Here is an 18,919-nt window from a genome sequence, read left to right on the forward strand (position 1 = left end):
TTGGTTGTTGCCTGTTTTTTAATACTTGCATTGAGAGTTTACTTTATGTAAATAATTTCTACGTACGGAGTTTTCATTTCTAACGAGTTGGAAATGAAAAGAAAAACACGCGCCAGTCTATAGAGTGTGAAGAATGATCTTTCTCTCTCTTTCTCTCAAACTTCTCCTTATTTTTACAACCCAATTTCGCTCAATTATGTAACTTAACGGTTCGATACGCAAAGATATGACGTTTAAGAAAATGGCGAGTTGCCTCGGAACTTGCCTAACGAGAGCAGCGATTACGAGGCGAACCAGAAGAGAGTCGCCTGGAGTCGCCGGGCGGTCCAGAACGGATGCTGAAACAAGAGGGAGGATGCGCGGTGGCAGCGAGGCGTCGCGTCGCGTGTTTAGATCCACGTCGCGTGAATCGGGGTGTTTAGAGCGCCCACGTACAAGAGTTATGGTCGCTAATCCGGGAAGGCTGTGCGTGCTTCTCACTCAGGGCGAGAGAGGAGCTTGACGTATCGTTCAACGACGAGAACTCCTTGGTGGATTCCGCCGTGGAAGCCGCGACTCCGGGCCGCACCGTTCGCATTTAGACCCCGGCATTCGGTCGGGAGAAGTATCGGCAATCATTCTTTTCTCAACCCTCGCTTTGTATATCCTAATTTATCGCGAGACAGATTTAATTCTGACTTCTAAATATGAATGTTTTCTGTAAAATGATAATTTTCGTTAAAGAGAAAGAAAAAGATTTTAATTTTCTGTGGATTGCATAGCCGCATTGATAAGCCGCATTCGCGCGCGAGATGCGGAGAAGTTGATTTCGGAATTTCGGCTGTTTGTGTCGATTTTATAAAATAAAAGTTATGGGCGATGTGTGGCTCACGGGTCACGGATCGTGCGTTCTTTACATCCGTTATAATTCGCGCGCGTCTTTATTCGCTGTTTAACAACGATTATACTATGCGGCGCAAGTTTATCAAGGCAATAAAGGCCGCGCGATAAAGCCGTACGAAATAGCTGACGTATCTAATTATAGGACAGCCGATTATCGCTTAAACGCTGATCTAATTACTATTTGCGTCGCCTCTGCGCGCCGCGGCCTGATTATTATTATGGTTATATTGCGGTCCATTGTATGATCGATGAAATCTAGATGTCCAAATGGATGTCCCAACGAATTGCATATTCCTTTGTTAAGATTTTTTTCGCGCGAGATATGTCGCGAGATATGCTCGACCTTATATAGGCGAATTTTAGAGTTTGTGTTTTTTTGAATGACAAAATACATTTATATTTCTTCGCATTAATCACTAAGTTATTTTCTAATTTATCTCGCGTATTCGTCCGACACTTATTAGACGTAGAGACATTTTATTAATCTGTAAAAAAAAAAAAATCTGTAAAATTTGTAATTTATCGCATATCCCCGCAGGGTTCGCAATCTACTACCAATACTATTCTTCTCCTCTCACTTTAACCCTTTGGACCAACGGTTTAACGTCTCTTTTCGAAAGACGGAGCCCAGTTTTCTCCGCACAAGAGCCTATCTTGCACGAAGGGGCGCAGCTATCGGAAAAACATTCCATGCTTCATGGCTCTAGTGGACTCGAACCCGGTTCCTCAGATTATGAGTCTGGTGCTCTACCACTAGACCACACTGCCGCCCTGACATTTTATTAATATTTAATTTAAGTTCGTAGAAAGAAGAGAATTCTTCACGTTTTCGCGCCTAATAATTTTCCCAAGTTTCAACAATTGTATCAACATAGTTTTTAATTATATGGCGACGCTCCTCGCTTCCAATTATCATAATCTCTGAGATGGCATTTCTGTTTTGGACTTAGGTAACACATGTACCAGCGCGATAGATTTTTTGAGGAAAGTCTGGATCGATGACCCTGTTTATTTACTTTGAAATAGGGTCACGGATGCAATCGTCGAGTATTCACATCAAAATACAAGCGTAGTAAACAACAGTAATCGCTTCGGAGACGATCGCTAATTTTGCGATAAGGGATATCGCGCGTGAAGAACGTTATCGCGAAATGGCGCTATGTTTCATTTCGGCCTTACGAGAAATTGACAGAAGCCGCCAAAGTTTCGCGATAAGCCGCGTAATGTACCTCGGCGGAAAAAGAAAAAGATTCAATGAGACGATAATATACCAGAAATTTACTGGAAATATATGTATATCGCGTATGCACAACTAAAAACAAAATTACAAATAATTACTGACAATGAGTGTAAAAAACGAAATCATTGTCCATTATTTTTTGTGGTAGAGAAATTCGCTATTCGGATAAATTCTGGCAATTGACATTTTGCTTTGGGATGTTTGCGCGTTTTTGGGGGTATATCGCCGCTCCTATCACAGCTTTAATTTTGATTTTTTAAATAATTTTATCCGAGGTATAATTTTATGCCGTAATTACGGGCTCGTAAGTGAATCGAACAATGCGTAGCGGCGTTTAATCGCCATCAGAGGGTGACGTAGAGAAGGAGGAAAAATACGGTGATGCGGAGATAAAATCGGCCGATCCGGAGCCGACGAATCGAATCGCGAGAAATGCATGGTCGAGCCCCCTCGTCTAAAAATTAACGCCGTCTACCCTAATTAGGTAATCGACTCGACTTCGCTCATTCGTGTTTTCACGTTTCTCGCTCGCGACTGATCATTATTGCGCCGCGCCGCGCGAGGGGGCTTCTCCGATTAATCAATGCCGGACGATGGCGGGCGTGACGCCTGTGCAAAACAGGCCGCGCTCTCGCATTTCATATTTACTATCACAAAACACGATAGCGACGGAGATAATGATGCGTCGTAGCCGCCCGTCGTCTTTGACGCGGAGAAAAAAAATTGTCGAAAGAAGACGGTGCGGTACCGTGGCGCGCCATCATCCCCGTGTTGCCTCTCTCATATCAAAAATTCTTATTTTATCTCGCTGAAATTAATTAACGACGGGGCCTGCCGAGGGATATCGGCAACACGGGGACGAAGCCGCGGCGAAGCAAAAGGCTGCTGCTCAGACCAAGAGCAGTCCAAGACCAAAAAAGCTACCAAAGCTCCGGCTGCAAAAACCAAGACGCCCAAACCAAAAACCACCAAAGCTGCAGCTACCAAGACCGCGAAAGCAGCGAAAAAATAATTTTCTGATTCTACTTCTGACATAAAAACTGGTTAAAAACACAAGTTAATTGTCTGTCACGTGGTTTGAATCGCAAGCCGTCGCGTCGGCTGGCTGCAATGGCCACGATCGATAAACGCGGGTTTACGTAAGCGAGCGGTCCTCCGCGCGCGCTTCCAGCGAACTCCGGATGTTGAGATTTCGGAATCGTGACATCATTTCAACATCGCGTCATCTCGATTGTCTTACGAAAAGTTGAACAATGAATTTTCTCTAAAGTAACAACATCGTCTGCGGTTCGATAAACGCGCGCACGATAATGTCAAATCGCGTCTATGACAATAATATCGAAGCAATCGTGACAATTTTAATGTTTATGACATAAATATTGTTGAACTAACGTATACATTCAAATTTATACTTATGTCAAGTTTATTATATAGTTATAATGATTTCAGACAAAGTTACTAGGGTAAAGATTTATTTCTATTGGTAATTATCGACTCAGTTATTTTGCTACGTTTCAGCTCTAGTTTTCTAGCGACTCACCGCGTCACATCTTTTGCTTATCGCTTCCAGAAGAAAGACTTATGTACTAGCGATCACAGTTGTAATAAAGATTCAGTTTCATTTAATCTCATCGAGTTTATCTTTGACACATTATATCAATCCAGCACATTCTGACAAATATTGGAGTAAAGGAAACCGCCAAAAATGGTTCAAGACAATAGTAGAGAAAGAGTGAAGATTATACGATTAACAAAAATATGATAACAGAAAATAAAAGACATAACATTATCCAAAATTAATATAATAATAAGTAAACTCATCGGCAAAAGATAAATGAAGAAGTCATACAAATGTGAAAGCAGGTAAAATTACTTATTCTTTCCTTTTTCTTTCTTAATTCACTGTCTTAATCTACTACTAATGTAGTAAAAAAAAGTATATAACTGGGTCACAAACCCCAGGAAATGAAAGATTTCGATGTTGTCGATATTTACGACAACCACGTATGCGCATCATTGCGGAAAACGGATATGAGCTTGCGTAGCGTTGCCAACGTTGGCGTATCCCCTTCTCTTTTACGTCATGACAACGACGACGACGACGACGCCGACGACGACTAAGGTCGAGATACCAGACGGTGATTGGCTCACGCGGAAGATATCGCGAGATAAACTGTCGCTGAATTGACCTTCTGACCCCGGGGGGCTCTCTGTCTTTTATCCTCGTTAAGTCCCCCCTCGTCCGATCCTCCTCAACTTCTTATCTTGACCGATACATTACACGCGATTAACATTCGCAAACTTCTAACAATAGAATTTCCCTCTTTCGCTCCTTCGTATCTTACGAAAGAGATTAGAACAGTATATCCGTCAAAATAATTTTTTTTCTAGGGCTTGGTTTTCGTGTTCTTTAGAACCTTGAAATTTCAACGAATAGCTCGTATAGAGAGGTTCTGTAAAGATCTGACGAAGTTTGACAATTGAATAATTAGTTCTCTCATTTCGTCTACTTATTTATTTTCAATGTAATTCTTTTAGGGATTCTATATATATAAATTATATGTATACAATATATACACATTTAATTTAATTTATATGCATTTTATACATAATTTGAAAAGATATAAGAGAAAGATAGCAGGGGATATATGTTTAACATGTCCTTTCTTCTTTAAATAAAATAAAATTAAAATTTTATCATTTCTGCAATTTCGATCAAAGTGTCAAAAGTTTTTCTGGAGCGGTTGGATTTTTTGGAAATAATGTTACAATTACGAAATACGAAATGATCAATTAGTAGCGATTAATCGACTACCTGTATATCGAACATACATGATGATAAACGCGAGTCAGTGATCATCGCTCGAGTTTAATGTTTAAAGACGCGTAGAAAAGCGGGGAAAGAAAGAGAGGAAGATAAAGAGATAGCTGCCGATGGAATATCGGATTTCTATTGCAAGAATCGCCGCAAGGCTCTCGAGCCCGTTTACTAGTTGACCTCAGCCTCATCATCTCGCGCGCGCGCGCATTTCTCTTTCCGTCCGTCTCTTTTCCGCTCATCGAACGTTTTCCATTTGTTGAAGCGATAAATGTCAAATGTCGCGATATCGAAATGTGAAAAATCATTGGTTATATAATTTTGGAATAACAAAGTTTTGTGGAAATGTGTGTTTCCGTTCATTCTGCACTCTTTTATTTTATATATATATATATAGATAAATTTTGTTTCGTGTGTAGCCTTTCTCCGGTGGTAAAAGGTAAAAAGAGCTCAGACCATTTATAGCAGCTCTGTTAATGAGCGTATTACATTTTCAGCCCCCGGTTTCCTACTCTAATTGCACATACGCGGTCACGTGTCCTTCCCCTTTCTTCCCCTGCGCGCGCCCCCGCCACTTGATCCCGTCGAATTACTTTGACGCAGAATTATCCATTATCCATGATATTCTAAACGCACGCGTGCATCGCTTAATTGAAGCCAGTTAACGGGATTACATTATATGGGTCAAATTAACAAAAATATGTATAAAACTTTGAAAAATACGCGTATATTACACGAATAGAACAGGATGCTGCATAATTTATCACGTTGAAGATACAGAAGAATCACTTCGGTTATCTCGTTTTGTCGTGGATAAGCATTCAGACTCCGAAATTGGCTCATCAGATTCCCCGAATCATTCATAGCTCACAATCAATCCTCGAAAAAAGAAGATTGGAACGTCTTTCTCGATAACACACAAACCGAGTCCGAAGAAATTAATTAATCAATGGCAACTTACAAAATGTTTATATCCGGCGGCGATAGTGCGTTTCGAAAGAAGAACAATCCGCTATCAGTAGCGAGAAATATGTTCTCGCGTATTCGTACGCGCGTACGTACATATGCACATGTACACACACACACACACACACACGCGCGGAAACATAACGCGTGCTCTATGTAATACACGCCGGGTACTGTGTACGTACGTAAGTACGGAGAGGGAAAAGGGTGGATGGAGAGGGAGAGAAAAAGAGCTAAGATGCATGAGTAAGCAGGCACCGAGATTGCGATAACGTCGCAAACTGTTCGCCAACACACCTGACTGCAACTGGAGATTTGCTACGCGACACCCACCGGCATACATCTGTGCTCCTACCTCGCGCGAATCCTGTTCCGATCCGGTGTAATTGCGCGCCAGGACTCTTTAGAAGAAAGACAACTGTTTTACACTAAATTTTTTAACGCGGGCACACCGGTGGGACGACCGATCGGAATATCGAGAAAGACATGGTGAATGAAATAGAAGTTTTGCAGGACGCGATACAATAGATAGTATAGTGATGTATGTGGTGTATTAGATAGTATAGTGATGTATTGATAATCTTTGTATGATAACCTCTATTAAATCTCATGAGATAAGAAATTTCTGTAATTAGCATTTGAAAGGGAAAGAAATATAAAAAGATATAATGAAACAATACAAAATTTAGTCTCTATATAAATTAATACGATAAAAATTATTCTCTTATAAATCGCTTGATTATTTTCCATTCAGATATGTTTGTTGCACCTTCAAGATTTTTTCAACTTTTGGAGAATATTTATCAACTCAATATTTATCATATGATTAATGTGTCCAAGCTGTGGGTGTGTAAACATACAAACTCATCATGAATTGAAATATAAATTATTGGATTTTTGCTAAAAGATTTACTAATATTAGATAATGGGAAGTCGGTGATAAAATTATTGGATCCTTATAATTAGACCTAGAAGAAAAAGATTCCACCTGAAAGCGAGAGCAGAAGTAAGTCGCAAGGAGTTTCGTAATTCAGGACGGAATGCAACGATCAGCTTAAAGGAGGCTCTCGTAACACACAAACATTACGCAAATCGGCCTTCGAAGCCACAATTATTTGGAATACGAAAATGCAATTGCTGCTTTCCTCGATATCCTTCGCCGCCGCTGTTTCGCCGAGCTTGCAATTTTGCCGAACGCGGAATGAGTTCACGGTTCTTGGAATGTACACGTCTTAACGACTGTGACGAAATCGACGAAGGAAGGACCTCGATCGAAGCGACTTCTCGCAGATTGTAATTCGACACACAAGTCTCTCCTCTATACTAAATCTGTGCCGATTTAATTTTGACGAAGAGTCGATTCCGTCATTTGTGCGGCCGAGAAAACGATCAGTGATTAAATTGTCGATTTTAATGTCGTCGTAATTATCAATGAGACGAAATCTATCATTTCCAAAGCGCGAAGTCGTGTCTCTGATACGTTTGGAAATACCAGACGACAATGAACGGAGTGCTGCAGTCCACGAGAGGCTCATCCGTCGTCGAAGACGAGATGGCAAGTATCTCGTTGCCGTTCGCGTGTTCTGTCACTCCTCGCGATTCACCGAGCAGCGTGATGTCACGGCGTATTGTATTTCGCTTATCGGCGCCGGATGCCGATTCCTCGTTGTTCAACCCAGCAGCAGCATTTCAGGAATGCGAATGCCACGGTTTTCTACGACAGCGGCCAGTGACAACGGTCAGCGACAACGAAGACGATGACCTTCGCCCCGGAGATCGACTTTGCACCCCGGCTAATCGATATACCTTCTACGCGTTACGCCTCGTCTGTCGTTTCCGTTCTTTTTTTACGTCACGAGTATCATGCGAGCTTGTCTTTCTTTCGTTAAACTTCCGGTTGACACTTTGTTCCTTCGTTAATCCGGAGTACTGTTAGGGTTGACAATTTTCGCGTACAGCCGCTTCATTTAATAACAATAATAATATGATATTATTACCTTATATAACATTACGTAATATATAATAATAATATAATATTGTAAATTGTTATAATTAAAATTTCTATTTTTAATATGAAAGAAATTGACGAATTAAAGATTAATGAATTGAAAAATCGCTTAAAAATCAATTTAAATTTGAAGATTAAATATTTCGCGGAAATATGAATTCTGATCTACTTGTTTTAATCTATTAGGCCGATTTAGTGACATGCTCATATACGAATTAAGTGCGTTTTAAATACTTAATAGAGAATACCGTATTCGATCTTACATTATCGGCAGCATCGAATTTCCCGTGTTAAAGTCAGTTACGTTTCTCTGATTGCTGAGCTCGATCGAGCAGCCGGTTATTATATGTAAGGTTGTTACTCATAGTATCTTTTTCTGATCGGGGGCTCTCGTGTACGTGTGTAATACCTACAGTTTGTCGCGACCATCAGGTCATTGCGGATCGCTGTTATGACAATAGCCGAGCACGGTAGCGTATCCCTGTTTTCAAAACACCGCCTCTCCCCGCGTGTACCAGGATGATCCTAGCCCTCGCTACTGCGGGAAATTGTATACCCACGAGGCCAGTAACGGGTCTGAAAAGAGAGATCTTCGTCGCTACATTAAAATCTCTCTCTCTCTCTCCTCTCCCCTTCTTTCTCTTTCTCTCTGTTCTCTCCGGTCGGTCCTCCGAGCGATTTCTGAAATTTGTGTTCGCTCAGGGTGATAGAGAATACGCGCGTGTTTCGCGACGGAAAAAGTCATATTTCTGAAAATATGCAAAAACTCGAAGCCGGAGATAAATCCGCGAGATAGAATTTCACGCTTTAATATTATTACGTAATAAAGAATCTGCGACACGAGTAGCTATATCGAACTGATAGTTTGATGGAAAAAGATATGTAAATGTAATATTTGAAAAGATTTTTCACAGAAAAGCTGGAAATAATTACCTATTTCGCGACGTGATATCTGTGCAATATTTAGAAAAATAAGAAATTATAATTTCAAGATTAATTTTAATAATGATGTACAGCAGTAATATTTCTCCCTTTTTTTATTATACATTTTTGTTAAATTTTAGTGAATTTAATATATCTATACAACGAACAAAATATATTATCTAGAGAAAAGTATTTTATCAAGTCTTAAATTTAGTGCGCTGCTTAGTTGATAATCTACGTTAAATTGATTAATTTCAATATTATCTTACTGTTCAAAATCACACTGTGAGAATAATGAAGTCTACAATTTGAAAGATACACTTAACGATTGATAAATGAATTAATTTCAATCGAATGTTTACATATATCAACATTATAATACTCGATGAAGTCGTATAGTCCTCAAATGATCCTTGCACCGATCAAGTCGATTATAAAATAGAAAATGGACCGTGGCTTTCTATCGAAATCGCGCCTACAGTAATTCAGCGAACGGAGAAACTTGCGTCATTCGAAAAACGTGGAGTTCGTGCATGAGGTTCGTGAGATCATCGCCGATCGATGTGCGGCGATGTGCGTGAACACGGCACGGCATGCGGCACGGCGCAGCACGGCGCAGCACGGCACACATATCCTTGTTTCCACAACACACGAGCTCTTCGTCAGGACGAGACGGCGCGATATCGGGAAATTTTACACCCAGCGTCCGTGTCGCGCGGACATCTTGTTTGGCGGATCCATCTCTAGCCCGGAGCACGTGTCCGCGTTTTCGCAAGCCGTAACCGTATATCATCGAACCCGGGACAATGTTGTAGATACGTAATACCTTCCCGTGCAACGAATCGAGATACACACACGGCGTACAACTTTCAACGTTGTGATCGTTGTATTACCGAGAGATCGCAAGATGTTACCCTGAGTTCTATAAGCTATTTTTCTCCTTAGCGTTAAATATCATTGCGCTTTCAAGCGAATTTTTCATTTATTTAGTATTTAGTTGAAAGTTCGAACTGTGTGTAACGGAAAAAGACATATTTCAAACAGAAGGCCTTTTAAAACGATATTTTACGTAATTTTATTCATATAATAACTTTAATAAAATAAAATAATTTTAATATATTAAAGTTTAATGGAAAACTGTGTTATGTTACGTTCTTATAACATATAGCTTTAATATAAACATATAGTATAGCTTTTAATAATATTTATTAACAATATTAAAGATAGAGAAAAAAAAGAGACAAAGAGAAATATACATGATTTACATTCGTTTCGTTACTCGTAGATGCTTTGATAAGCATCCATGATTTATAATGTAATAGATGATAATTTGAGGGATAGAGTCTTTACGTCGCATGTGATATCGCGACGCGAAGAGATTTTATAAGATATATAGTCCCATTTCCCCGCTTTCCTTACGATCGTCATTTCGCACTTTGAGAATTTCTCCCTCGCGCTTTACGCATGCACAAAGCAATTTGTGCGGCCGTTAACGTCCGCGGTTAACGACTCGTAATACGATGTCAATTACACGGTGGTGTAAACCGCAAATTTGCTCGTCAACGTGTCTCCGTGATCACTCTATGCTCCCCGGCCGTTCTCGAGACAATATGATATAAAGACCAAGCAATTAAATTAAAGAAAACTGACAGAAAAATTTATATATGCAGAACAATTTATTTATATTTATTTTATGATATCTAACGATTTTATCTGTAATATATAAAAATTTATTATGTAGACTAGCCAATTGTTAATGAATGTTTTGAAAATCAGGAATAGGTAAAGAAATGTTTGGCCATTTTTCTATTAACGATTTCACTATACCAAATAATGAGAGATAATACTTCGATATTTTGATAATAACGATAATGGAACGACGACCGCCTTGTTTGCGTCGGTTAAATTAGATAAACTTTTGTCAAGAGTGGTCAAGCTGACTTTCGCTCTTCCGCTTCATCCGCATTTTGCATCGCTCCGGGTTCGTTCGCTTTTATCCCCGCTTCTCTCTTTTTCTTCCTCTTTCCCTATTTCGCCCGCGGCGGTGCGCACGTAAGTTATCGGTGTCCTGTTACATCCAGTTCCAGTTACACGTGCCGCGGGGCACCGATGCATTCGATACTGCCCCCCGTGCGCTCTCGTATACGCAGCAGCACTTCCGAGTACACGCGACTCCCTCTCTCTCTCACTCCCTCTCCCGTCGCCGTCTCTCTCTCTCCGGGGTTTTCCGTTTTGTGATTTTAATGCAAAAAACAGATTCGTGAAAGAAAATTCAATATTGCTGCAAAACATGTTATCAGACTTTTGCATAACACGGCAAATTATCGGCAAATATTCGAATTGTAGTTCTAGTCTCTGAATTTCTTTCCAAATTTTCTTCGTGCTTTTTGCAAACGTATTGCTGAGAATAAATGTTCTTATTATTACTCTCACTGATTTTATATCGTTATCCTTTGTGTCATAAATCGTACGCTTAAAAAAAAATCTTTAAGCTGTGCGCCTATACGAGTCCAAAAATTAGTCAGACGTCTAAAGCTCGCGCTCGTCAAAGGGTTAATTTGAGAAACGGCGTTATCTCAATATCGCCGGAGCACGCTAGAGCGTGCTCGTTCTCTCTCGCTCGTGCTTTATCGGTTCATATATCGACTCCTGGCACTAAACATAAAACCCGTGTGGGCCTCGGGTGTCCCGAGCCACACAAGTTCCTTTTAAATAGGTCAATTGTTTTGCCCGGACGAAATTTCTGAGAATTGCGTGGCACGTTCACGCGCGGGCGGATCAGTCGATCGATGGATGGAACGCTCAATCCATTGTCCAGGTTCTCGGAGTGACCGCCACGTCCGATCGTCGTCTCAGAATTCGCGATCGCTCGCTTGGTTTTCTGTTAATTTCGGTGCCGCAACTTAAAATGCTTCCCTCATTAAAGTAAAATTAAATTATGAATATTAGTGATCGTATGTGCGGGCGAGCTACAAGAATTTCGGAAGTTTATGTAAGAAAAAGAATTACGATATTCAAAATCGAATGAAAGTTTCTACAAAAACTTACTGTGCTTGCTGCTCATCAACAACTATCACTGGAAAAGTAATCGGTACAAAAGATTTACCGTTTTTCTATCAATATAAATTTTATATTGAATAAGGTTGGAGTAGAAAATTGCGATTATTGGAATAAAAGAATTTTGTTCTAGACGGAACGAAGAGTATACTGAAATCCGCGGTGACAATCTTACTCCGATTTTGCTAAAATCTTTTTAACTTTTTGAGATACGTGACGAACCTTTTGCATCGAACTAATAAAAGAATTACAAATAGTTATTCATTATTTTATAACAGTAATGAGGCTTTTTTGACTATAACTGGCAATCTTTATTAATAAGTCTCACGACGTTATTAATTTTTCTTTTCTATTTAATCCATGAACTCACGTAGTTATTTGTAGCTTAAACAAATTCCCCGTTCTGTTTCTTTATAGTCTTTAGATCTAGCGAAAGTCTTTGTTAGAACATTATACACTTGAAAAGGACTCGAATTAGAGTCGAAACGTCGTGAGACTTATTAATAAAGATTATCAGTTATAGTAAAAAAAGCCTCATTACTGTTATTTATCCACTGGCAAAGAAAATTTCCTCACTGTTGTATTATTTTATTTTAATAGTTATTTGCCCTTTATCATAAGGGCCACAACCACAACCCATTGTCGAAACGTCGTGACAAGTTAACATTTAATAAAGGTGGCCAGTCAGGTCGAAATAAATAACTATTTGTTAATTATTACTGGCAAAACAAAATTAACTTCTGTCTAATAAAAAGATATCGCTTCTAATATATGAGATATACATACAGATGTGGGAAAGTGGAATTTCTCATATTGTTTGTTTCAGTGAGCGGTTTCGTGTCTGAGCTGCAGAGCGGCTGCATCGGCGGCAACGCGAAGGACCTCGACTCGTCGTCGGTGCCGGGCAGCCTGGGCCGTGGTTTAACGCACCACGTCTCCCTGAGCCACCACCACCACCACCACCATCATCATCCCCATCACAGTCTGCACAGCCCCAGCTCGGTGGTCTCCATGCACACCACCACCACCACCGCCGCCGGCTCGACGCACCATCACCTGGACGACAAGGGCTCGTCGCCCGTCGGTGCCCTTCACAGCACGACCAATAGCAATCCCTCCACGCCGTCCGCACCCTCCACGCCCACCGCGGCCACCACCGACAGTACCGCGACCACCGTCGCGACCGGCACCAACAACGGCGCCAACGGCGCTTCCACCGCTACGAACAGCAAACCGCCCTTCAGCTACGTCGCCCTGATCGCCATGGCGATACAGCACAGCTCGGCGAAGAGGGCGACTCTCAGCGAGATCTACGCCTACATCACCGCCAAGTTCCCGTATTTCGAGAAGAACAAGAAAGGATGGCAGAATTCGATCAGGCATAACTTGTCGCTGAACGAGTGCTTCGTCAAGGTGCCCCGAGAGGGTGGCGGCGAGAGGAAAGGCAATTTCTGGACGCTCGGTAAATTAATGCCATTTTTCATTATCGCACGTTTTACCAGCTTTATTCGTTTCCATTGCGAAAGTGGCCGAATTATGAAGGATTATTGGAAATTGTTAATTTTCTAGTTTTTGAATTTGTCATCTCGGTTTTCAATTCCCGAATTTTCTTTCTATTTGTTTCTACCAACGAATTTTTCTTATCAAAAAAGAGCTGAAGTTAGAGATATAAATTGATTCATAATGTATTTCAAAGAAAATATCTTTAATTCCTTTTAAGAGTTACTGTCTATTTAAACAATTAGATGATACATTTTTATGGCAAGTCGTTTGCGTCCTAGTGGGTATTCGTTGTAAAACGTGTTTTCTGCGTCATCGTAGATCCGCAGTACGAAGATATGTTCGAGAACGGCAATTACCGAAGGCGGAGACGAATGAAGCGTCCCTACAGAAACGCTCCGTACCACAAACCGCTCTTCGGCGATCCGTTCTCGGCGACCCACGTACATCTGGGACCCAGGAACATTTTCGGCCATTCACCCCCTTCGTACGCCCCCACCGCTTATACGCGATACGATACGAGGTATTCAATATTTTCCAGAATATCATGAAATAATTATCACATACTCTCTAAATCTGAATCAGTGAATAGTCACTGATATCAGTGATATCAGATTTAGAGAGTACGCTATGCGAATTCAGTTCACGACTGAAGACCTTAGAGCGAGAAAAGACTCCCGTTCATCAACACCTGAATCTTAATTAATTAAAAATATGTGTGTATCTTAATTGTAATAATATATTCCTCCTCGAATTAGTACTAAACTTATTTTCATTGTAGCGCATGGAGTCTCCAACAGTCGCAACTCTCATATAGCCATTGCCAGTCGGTGAGTTCTCATGCTAAAGATTGTTATATGTCCATTATATAAACATTCTTTTATAGATTTTATATAAAATACTTCGGAGGGGAGGGAAGGATACTTCGAGCAAAGATACTTTTCTTTAATTTATTATAATAGAGAACAACGCCTAAATCATCTATATTTACCAAACTTTTCTTTAATTTTTGCTTTAGATTCATCTCTCGTGAAAGTATTAGCATAGAATTACAGTAATTTAATTTAGTTTCTCATAAGCGGCACGTACGAATACCCAAATAGTTTATTATAATTCGGCCGAGTCATTGGAGGTCTCTTTGATCACAGCTGCAGCCGCAATTGCAGCCGATGCAGTCGATGCAAATCCCGGCTATGAACGGCTACAGTCAACTGGGTAGTTCGTTAAGTGAGTCACTATTCTCGCACTTTGCACCCTCTTTTGTCGAGCGGGGTAACGCTGAACGACCAGACAAAGCGTTTCAAGGCAATTACCTGGATGTTCCAGGTGGAACGGCCGGATCGCCCGGCTCCATGGGCGGCGGCACGTTCGGCAGCAGTTTCGCCGCGTGCAGCAGGAGGCACGAATCCGCGATGGCCACGGATACGATGCCCGGGAGATGCTACTGGCCCGAAAGTGAGCGCGATTTTAATAAACAATTAAAACCCTAACGTTTCCTAACGCGATTTCAAACAAACTGTTCATTTTTTTTTTATACATAACGCGTTCGCAGAATACATATTGAACTTGAGCGTCGGATGACGTTATGTGAAAGACGCATGATAATTTAATCCTAGCTCGTCACATCCAGTGGACCGCTGAATGTTTTTCGATTTTCTAGTTGCAATCTTTTTCTTATAAAATCGTTTCCTTGACCTGATATTATCGTATACATGTTATTCAGACTCTGTACTTTCAATTCCTACATTGCAAGCTTAAAAATATTAATTAGAATGAAAATAATAATGCGACAAAGTCGAGCGGAACGTGGCGAATTAAAAACTCGAAGATAAGTGCGGCTAGCTAGGGCTAATATACATCGAGATTTTAGGCCTGTTCGTTTTAGTTGAACTTCTTGGTTCATCTTTTCTCTTTTTCTCCCCAACGTGAAAAGAAAAAGTGAAAAGATGAACCGTACGAAGAAATCAAGCTAAAACGAACAGGCTTTTTTTTCACGCGGGCGGGCGGTCGTAAATACCGCGACATATACGCAATTCTTTTTAACGGTCTCATTGGAATCGTCTGACGATTGTCGCAGTGGTAAACGTGAAGGAGGAGCCCGGGACCAACGCCGTGTCGACCAGCGTCGGCGTCGGCGTCGGCGTCGGCGGCGTCGGCGTCCCGTCCGGCATGATGGGCTCCGCGACGTCGTCGGGCGTCTCCACGACCGGATTCGCGCCGATGGAGTTCCAGACGCGTTCCAAGTGCTTTATGTGAACGCGTGAGGAACCGACCGACGCCGTCAAACAGCAGCAGCAGCGCTACGTGCCACGTGACGAAGCGACGACGCGACGTTGCGAGGATCGAGGGACGATCCTACGTGATCTATCGCGCGGCGCGTTAGATCGCGACGAGATGGATTCGCTATTCGACGAACGGTGAGCGATGCATGCGCGATCCCGCGGAAACGCATCTCTCGACGATAATGCGGTATAATGCGGATTATATTCAACAAATATTATCGAGTAATGTCTGATAATCGATTTAGCGATGTTTTTGGATAGCCGTTCGCGAAATCTAACCGCGCGGGGGGGGAGGGAGGGGGGAAATACAACCAAATACAACGTAAACGTTTGTGAAACTCGTACGTGTAATTGCTATTGTTGTGTTAATTCGATGTTAAAGGTATATGTTACCTCGTGCTGCATCTTTGCTGCGTAGATGCGCTCGTTCACGCTCGTTAAATACGTAAGCGACACGCAATACGTATACGAAGGTAATCCGCGCTTATCGTGCGAAATATTACGACACATAATAGATACCTATGATGATTTCTCTCGGCGATCCCTGAATCTTTTTCGCGAGAGTGACAGCTGCGATCGCGCCCTGTCGCGGTCCCGATCGGTCGCAGATCGCCGCGTGAGAACGACACGCAGGGTGATCGTGAAAGATAATCGTGAAAATTTCTCGGTTTTACCCTCGTTTTTTCGACGATGTAACACGTTTGAAAATACCTCTATATCTTCGCACATTGTTTTCGACTGCTAGACAGTATTTAATATCTTGACGAGAGAGGCGAGATTGTTCACTATGGGGAGATTGTTCACTAAAGGGAGTTTGTTCACTATGGAAATGAAAAAATGAGATATCGTTTCCATCGCGATAGAACAGAAAACGCGTTTCTTTCTGGATTAACACAAGTCTGCATGATTTTGTGGTCGGGAAGAGGAAAGTATTAGGTTCCTATAGTTTTTTTGTGCGCTGAATCCGAATTTGCAAGCAAAGATGTCCTATATCGTCAGGTTTGCGAGAAAAATGAGGTTAAAGCCCTTAAAAACACGTTTTTATTACAAACTTTTTTTCAAGATTAGCTATAATAAAGTACGACGATTGCCCTATTCTGGACCTTTGCAAAACAGTAAATTAACTATTGCACTACAGTACTTTTATAATAGATTTAATACATAGGATTGAAGATGTTTTTTTAATACAAAATTAAAAAAAAACTTGTTTTTGTTGACTTTATGGTTATAAGAGCATGTGAGAGACAAATACATTTGGTATAGACTTAAAAGAAAGTTATCTTTATTATGAACCATACGTGTGTGTCACGAGTCACGATTCGACGCCATACTACAAAAGCGATGAAGAACATAGAAAAACTAACAGTACGGATTCAGCGTACAAAGACTATAGAAAATAATAAAATAAAATTTTGTAGACCTGTGTGATTCTGATGGAAGAAAAAAAAACGTTATTCCAGATACGAGAGTTATGACCGACGGTGCGCGCAAAATTTTTACGTGTTTAAGCGCGCTTTTCGCGTTTCTTTGCGCTGGAACGATCGAACGATATTTCTATTGCGGTATGAACGTTTGCGGAAGCGGTAGCTCTTAGTTAGTACGAACCCATGGTAATAAGAAGAGCGATGCAGAGTAGAGAAAAGCCGTCTTGTTGTAGAGAGTTCTTTTATATATATATAGATATATATAAATATATAGAATTTAATAGAGCTATACATATATGTTTAATCGTACAAATGTACGTTTTATGTGAACTATGCAGATTAGAACGAAATTGTTTCTGCGACGATTACGATGTAAATATAAAATTAGCGTAGACATAGTAACGACATAGTAACGACTTTAAGAAAACTCATACTGCGAATTAATCTTATGTATAAACCACTAAAATTGGCTTCTATTAAATGTAACGCTCCGTGTTAAAGTTATTACACACCGCGCACACAGCACACTTTATCTGAGGGACGTCCTACAGATAAAGTGGGATATCTCAATAACCGGTGGATATCCAGTGGATATTTAATATCCGGTGGATATCCAGCGGATGCACAAATGTCCCTCAAAATATCCTGTACTGTGTGGGCGAGATCGTGTATGAGCACTCTGTGGCAGCTGCGGTATAGTGGTGCAAATCCACGTGTAAAGAAAAAGTGTAACAGCAACGTATATAGATAAGAGATGATGAAAATAAATCTTAATTATTTATCATCGAAAAGTACAATTCTCTTTCAGGAAGTCACTTCACTCGAGAGAGTTTTGTTATTAAACCATTTCGATTTAGATATTTTAATTTACAATTACAGGAATCTATCCGAGAACGTATAAAAATGTCGAGCTCCACTTTCAACACGTCATAAAAATTATTATTAAAATATGCAATTGCACGCGTGATATTTATTATGACATTTGCCTAATATGACGCGTCGCGTTATTATGTAAACGTCATAGTAACAATAAATATTATGTAATACACCAAATAAATATCATTCCAATTTACACAACGCGACGCGTTATTAGATGAATGTCATATTCAATATTACATGTTTAAAACGTTGTATTCTAAATATATTTCTAACTTCGTTAAGGAGGCTTTTTGCCTTTTATTCAACATTTTAATATATCGCGGGACAGAAATAACCGATCCACACACAAGGAAGAAACTTGGAAAAATCCGGTTGCCCGAGAATAGTTTCTACGCGGTTTCGCGCTACTGCATCCTAGCGCAGGGGTCTGCCGCACAGGACGCCTGGAGGAGAATAGCGTGCACCGGAGGGGGGGGAGGGAAAGGAGGAGGGCGAGCGAACTGGACCAATGGCCGGCGCGAATGTTTTGCGAGTAACGATGTTTTGCAAAACAAGCCGTGCGCCGTGGGCTTTAATATTCCTCGTAAAATCTGGAACGCTACGAGCGCGGGCCGCGTCAACACCGCGCGTACATCGGACGCGGAAATAGCACGTGCATCTTTTGCTTTCCGGCCTGGGAACCCGCGCGAGGGAGCACGTCGATGACGCCGTTATGGCATTTTTCCTGGGGACCGCAAATAAATTTCGCCGGATATATACGTTAAATCGTCCGCCGATTTAAATTGAACAAACGAACCGCAGCCGGTTCGTCGCGTTTGCTAAAGGACTTTTTCAAAGCCCATTTTAAGAATATTACGGAGCACTTGACGGAATATTCTTCTCATGGGCTTTATAAATGGGTGTGCCGTACAGTATCGCGCGAAAGACTTTTATTTAATA

General features: G+C 41.0%; 1 protein-coding gene across 4 annotated transcripts in view; it reads left to right on the forward strand.

Annotated features, from left to right (window-relative positions):
• LOC139815676 (uncharacterized) overlaps positions 1 to 17,892 on the forward strand; it is a 31,474-nt gene extending 13,582 nt beyond the window's left edge. For 2 of the 4 annotated variants that reach the window (XM_071782743.1, XM_071782745.1), the window contains exons 4-8: positions 12,722 to 13,357; positions 13,717 to 13,918; positions 14,177 to 14,225; positions 14,544 to 14,850; positions 15,473 to 17,892. In XM_071782743.1, the coding sequence (XP_071638844.1) occupies positions 12,722 to 13,357; positions 13,717 to 13,918; positions 14,177 to 14,225; positions 14,544 to 14,850; positions 15,473 to 15,651 (1,373 nt within the window). In that variant the 3' untranslated portion in view covers positions 15,652 to 17,892. The remainder of the gene's footprint in view (positions 1 to 12,721; positions 13,358 to 13,716; positions 13,919 to 14,176; positions 14,226 to 14,543; positions 14,851 to 15,472) is intronic. The other 2 variants (XM_071782746.1, XM_071782747.1) reach the window with 2 other exon arrangements.
• The last annotated feature ends 1,027 nt before the right edge of the window (positions 17,893 to 18,919 follow it).

This window comes from Temnothorax longispinosus, chromosome 7, assembly GCF_030848805.1.
Source record: "Temnothorax longispinosus isolate EJ_2023e chromosome 7, Tlon_JGU_v1, whole genome shotgun sequence".
In the NCBI taxonomy this organism is placed as follows: domain Eukaryota; kingdom Metazoa; phylum Arthropoda; class Insecta; order Hymenoptera; family Formicidae; genus Temnothorax; species Temnothorax longispinosus.